The sequence below is a fragment of the Tinamus guttatus genome, unplaced genomic scaffold, assembly GCF_059628265.1.
Source record: "Tinamus guttatus ecotype Peru unplaced genomic scaffold, ASM5962826v1 Tinamus_guttatus_pri_ptg001327l, whole genome shotgun sequence".
NCBI classification, from domain to species: Eukaryota; Metazoa; Chordata; class Aves; order Tinamiformes; family Tinamidae; genus Tinamus; species Tinamus guttatus.
The window spans coordinates 234,709-240,464 of NW_028289861.1; the positions used below are offsets into that span (position 1 = coordinate 234,709).

A 5,756-nucleotide genomic window follows, 5' to 3' on the forward strand; every position below is an offset into this window, starting at 1 on the left:
ATGGGGCAGGCTCTGGCGGTGCGTCCTGGGCAGCATGCAGGGCTGCAGCGGTGCTGAAGCAGTGCAGGTGCTTGGCACCGGCACTGCAAGGGAAGGTTCAGAGTGCTGTGAACCCCAGCAGGGTGCTGGGACACCTCCTGGGGAAGGCCACGTGCACAGAGGTTTCCCCCTTCTTGCCCCTTTCCTGCCCTACAGCAGAGCATCACTTGAGCCTCCCCATCCCTAGTTCCCGTGGGGCAGGGGCTCCCAGCACAGCCCTGGGGATGCACCTGCATCCCTCTACCTTTCCTCGCCTTGGACCAGCCCCGCTTTCCTCCTCGTACACTGCCTGGCCCAGCACATCCCGCTTCCCCAGAGCTGCCCGCAGCACAGCAGCGCACAGGACACAGGTGAGGACTCACATACTCACTGCAGCAGTGGCGGGGCCAGCAGCTGCCCTCACAGGAAAGGGCTGCTCAGGCCTGGTGCCTTCTCACAGATCCAGAAGTGCATGTCGCCATCGCCGTTGCACTGAGCGAGTTTGATGCTCCCATGGCTTATTATGGCACAGGATCCATTGGACTTCCACTGCCAGGACCTGTTGAATGCGGCCAAAGTGGGGGTGCCCCAGCCCCCCATCACTAACGTCACAGGCCAAAACTTTAACTAGAGCATTCCCTACCCATCCTTGGGACACAACTCCCCGCTGGGTCTCAGCTGTCCACACTTGTGGCTGGGGAGCATCTTGTCTCTGGAGTGTCCTTGGCTCAGGACACTTGCACTGCGGAGCCCAGCAGGCACTACCAGAGGCTTGGCCAGGCCTGGGAGGTTGGTACCCGTTGAGACAGGCCCGTTCCCCACCACTGCCTTCAGACACCACAAGAGGAAGCGGTGGTGAGGAGGGGAGGTGGTGCATGTGGCGGCGAGGAGCCCTGGCCCCTCTGTGGGCGGGAAGGCCTCATTCCCCTCGAGCAGGAGAGGTGGGAGATGACTGTGGGGCTCCAGTGCTTCGTCTTGACCCTGAATGAAAACTGTGGTTTCTTTTGCCCCCTATCGCTGGCACACGTGCCTGCCGAGGCTTTGCATGGCTTCAGCATATGGCTGCTCCTTCCTCCCCTTGGTCCCACCTTGGTTTATACCCTGGCAGTTGTGTCAGGGGCAGGGATTGGGGATTGGTGGGATTTTAAATCCCCTTAAAGCCCTGGGCTTTGCAGCAGGAGGTGTTTCCCTGTCTGCTCCTCTGACAAGAGAGTGCACAGAAATCAACCTCCCAGTACCTCTCATAAAGAGCACCGTCGATCCAGATCCAGGCATCTGTCCCACCCTCTTCACTCAGATCCTCTTCCTCCAGCCCATACCCATACTCGAACCAGGGATAGCTGCTCTTGTACAGCCCGATCCAGTACGGAGTGTCTGAGTTCTTCAGGAAGTTCTGCAGAAGGAAAAAGGTCCCTTACGTTGGCTTCCCCCAGCCAGGTGCCCCCTTCATCCCCCAAACTGAGGAAGGCCAGGCCTCCAGTGTCCGCAGAGGGATCGTGTGAGGAGGAGGAAGGCGATGGGTCTCTGGAGCGAGCTTTTCTCCCACACCAGCGGCCAGCCCAGTGGAGAAAAACCCATGAGATTCAGCCAGCCGCACCACCAGCTGCTGACATGGATCTGCCTCCCTGTCTTGGGGCACTCTCAAGGGCTGAGATGTCCCCTGCACTCCATGGATCAGCCCTGCACTCTCCCATCCCACCTCAAGACCCAACGCCCCCAGCCCCTGCCCTCAATCCCCTGTGCAAGGTACTGGCACGGTCCAGCAACTCCAGGATTTGGTGATGAGGAGTTGAGAAATTTTTGTGTCACACTGCTTTGCTGTCCTCCCAGGTCTTCTCCGCTGAGATGAAGAGGCACTTGCTTCTGTACATCACCAAGCCTGAAGGGCAGCAATCTAGGGGCAGGGGCAGTGCTCAGAGGGGCTTTTGGCCTGGTCCAAGGACATCCCCTGGCATTTCTCCAGCAGACATCACAGGCACAGCAGCATCTGCCTTTCATCCAGGCATAGGATCACCTTTAGGCCACCCCATCCTCACCAATGCTCCTGACTCACTGTTGCCCTGCCAAGAGCTGCCTGCCCCCTATATTACCCGTCCCTGCTCCACCATGGCCTCACCGATATTGGAGCAGGAGCGCAGGCTGCTCACGGTGCTCTCACTGGCATTGAGCTTCCCCTTCACGTCCTGCAGCTCCTTCTCCACCGTCCCCAGGACCCCCATGGTGTGGTCCAGCTCCAAGTCCAGGCTCTGCACCTCCAGCTGGCTGCTGTTGCCCTCGAGCCAGGTGCGCTGCAGTTCCCCTCCTGCCTGCGCCTGCTCCAGCCACCTCTGCCCCAGGCTCTGCTCCCGCAGGCTCGCCTGCTGCGAGAGGCAACTGCGCTCGGCCGCGCACTCACGGGAGGCGTTCTGCAGCCTGCGGGTTACCTGCCAGTCTAGGCACAGGCAGGGAGCCATGGGACGGGGAGTCAGCATGGCCCGGGCAGGGGGTCGCTGGCGTTACCCCCACATGGGGTGCAGCGTGTGCACAGCCACGCTGGGCATGGCAGGACTGAGCTGGGCAGGACAAGGCAAGGAGGTGCCCATGGAGGGTGGAAAGGGTGAGGAAGACAAAGCAGGGAAGATTCTGGTCAGAGGGAGGGCAGGGGAAATCAGGACAAGATAGGATGGAAGAGAGCAACATGGGGCAGGGGGTAGGGAGGAGGGAGTGGTGCAAAACTGGGCACAGCGGAAATGGGGAAAGGCAAAGCTGGAGGACAGAGAAGGCAGAGCCTGCAGGCCTGGCTTTGGCAGGGGAGGGAAGGGCAGGAGCAGAAAGGACGCAGCTGGGGAAGCTGTGCAGTGGGAAGCAAGGGAGATATCTGTGATAGGCCACAGGCCAGGGGACACAGGCCAACATGGGGCAGACTGGGCACCAGCGCTCGCTCTGAGTAGCGTGAATGGGAGTCTGTCTGCCCAGATATTCACCCATGGGACCCCACCAAAGCTCCCATCCTCCTCCGACACCGCCCGTCCGCATCTCATAGCCAGTGGTGCCCAGAGCCACCCCTACTCACAGCAACCGCCCAGGGCGGCGGCAATGGCCAGCAGCAGCAGGCAGGCTGCTAGCAGCCCCACGGGGATGGACCACAGCCAGTGCCAAGGCCCTGCAAGACACAACCAGCTGCCATCATCACCTGCTGCCACCTCCGCTGTCGCCGCAGAGGGCCACAAGCCTGGAAAGCCCATGCAACATCCCACCCTCCTGCCCCAGAGCTGGTGCAGGCAGCAGAGTGGCAGGACGACGGCACACACGGAAGACATGGGCGCTTCTTCTCTTCAAGGATAGGAGGAAGGGCTCCCTCATACATTCCCATTACCCACACCATGTCTCCCCGGGATGCCCCGGCAGGTGCTTACCTGGGCTGGGCTGGACCCCCTGCTCGTCCTGCCCTGCGGGCACCTGCCCCAGCTGCATGTTCTCGTAGGGGCTCTCTGCCTCATCCATGCCCAGGACTGTTGGATGAAGGGAAGAGATAGCGGGTGAGTCTGTGAGGGCTGGGCCTGGGGTGGTCAGGCCAGGGGCCCCAGGGGCTCTCACCTGCCTCCAGGGCCTGGCAGGACATGTTGCGTCCTGTGGGCACCTTGGCAAACCTCAGGTCAGCATAAACCACACTCTGGGCCATGTGGACAGGAGCTGGCGATGCCCTGGGCCACGCTGGCTCCAAGCCTGCCTTGCTGGGCTTGCTCCCCCGTGGTGTAAAGGAGAAGTGAGATTGGTTTCTGTAGAAGCAGAAGTTTGCTCAGGACTGCACCAGATGGGACCAGTGAGGCACGGCCATGCTTATGAGTGCCCTCCCATGGGCTCCAGCACCACCACCTCATCTGCCCCACCACAGCCCCAAAAGAGGTCATGGGACCACAGCAGGGTTGGAGTGGCATGGCCTGTGGTCAGGGCATTGGACTGGTTGTGGGTGAAGGTCACAGATCTCCACCACACTTGTCATTCTTCCTTCATGGCCGCGTCCCACACGATCTTTCGGATCTCGGTGGGGAGGACTCCGTTGTCTCCGTCTCTCAATATACCTGCAACGACACTCTGCACTCACGTCTGGGCCTGGGTGTAGCTAAGAGCGAGGGACACGTTATTTGGTTCCCCTGTTCCATGACAGATGGTTGGACTGTGCAACCATCCTTGGGGCAACCTGGTGAACATATATTGTCGCCCCTGCCAAGTAAAGGCAAACTGATCCCAATGCTCCTCAGCAATGGGTCTGGTAAAGAAAGCTTTAGCCAAATTAGTTACTGCATACCAAGTTCCAGAATGCTTCTGGATTTTTTCTATCAAGGTGACAATATCTGGTACAGCTGTTGGAAGAGGTAGAGTGTGTTAATTTAATTCTCTGAAATCCACAGTCATTCCCCATGACTCGTCACTCTTTTGAACGGGCCAGACAGAGTTATTCCAAGCCGTGGTAGTAGGTTTTTAAAACTCCTGCATCCACTAGGTCGTTAATTGTCTGTGAAATGTCTTCATGCCTCCCCAGAATCTTGTACTGTTTCATGGCCATCAATTCGGTTGCGGCAGGAATCTGCACAGGGGGCATTTTTACTTTCCCGACTAAGATTGTCCGGGCACTAATATAGTTCTTTGTTCCAAATTGGTACAAACCATCAGAAAGATTCAAAGTCAGTCCCTTTAAAACATCAATTCCAATTATATATTCAGGGACAGGAACAATCATAACTGAATGCAATGGTTTTGGGAGGTTCCCTATTTTCATTTCGATTCCAGCAGGTCGAGGGAGGTGATCCTGCCCCTCTACTCAGCCCTGGTGAGGCCGCATCTGGAGTATTGTGTCCAGTTCTGGGCCCCACAGTACAAGAGGGATGTGGAGCTGCTGGAGAGAGTCCAGCGCAGGACCACAAGGATGATCAGGGGCCTGGAACATCTGTCCTACGAGGAGAGGCTGAGGGAGCCGGGCCTGTTCAGCCTGGAGAAGAGAAGGCTGAGAGGGGACCTGATCAGTGTCTCCAAGTACCTCAAGGGAGGCAGTGAGGAGGATGGTGCTGGCCTCTTTTCAGTGGCGGCCACTGACAGAACTAGAGGTAATGGCCACAAACTGAAGCACCAAAAGTTCCACAGGAACTTAAGGAAAAATTTCTTAACAGTGAGGGTGACAGAGCCCTGGAACAGGCTGCCCAGAGAGGTTGTGGAATCTCCTTCTCTGGAGATCTTCAAAACCCACTTGGATGCAGTCCTGTGCCACATGCTCTAGGTGACCCTGCATGTGCAGGGGGGTTGGACTAGGTGATCTCTAGAGGTCCTTCCAACCTTAAGTATTCTATGATTCAATGATTCTATGAAAAACCCAAGCAACTGGGTAGATGCAACGCAACTACGCTTTATTGTTCTCCAAGTACATTATTTATACCGAGCTTTCCTCGTCATGGCTGCTGCTTATTGGTGAGGACTACAAAGGACAGTAGCTAGTAACAGAGTTATGATTGGACTACTCTTAGCTTGGCCAGTTTCTGCTCTGCGGCCAAAACCAAACTTAAACTTGTTAATAACTTTCTGCTGTCTCCATGTGAACTCCGTCTCATAGATACACTCTAATCTTTTCAAGGTTAACGTTCTCTGCTAAGGGAGCCATGGATTCCACAGACCAGCTGTAATCCTGAAAATTCCCCCTTTTTGTATTTGTGCTACACAAAATGGCACTAACAGTTCGCTGCAGGGCCCTTTGCAGCAGACTGCTC

At 57.1% G+C, this 5,756-nt stretch overlaps 1 protein-coding gene across 1 annotated transcript; it reads right to left on the bottom strand.

Moving 5' to 3' along the window:
• Positions 1-438: 438 nt before the first annotated feature.
• On the bottom strand, positions 439-3,730 carry LOC104573819 (B-cell differentiation antigen CD72-like). Its single transcript, XM_088539021.1, is given in 8 exon segments — positions 439-577; positions 1,257-1,411; positions 1,769-1,829; positions 1,831-1,912; positions 2,135-2,449; positions 3,071-3,160; positions 3,414-3,509; positions 3,595-3,730. Coding segments are annotated over 8 exon segments (1,023 nt in total). The 5' UTR covers positions 3,680-3,730.
• Between the last annotated feature and the right edge of the window lie 2,026 nt (positions 3,731-5,756).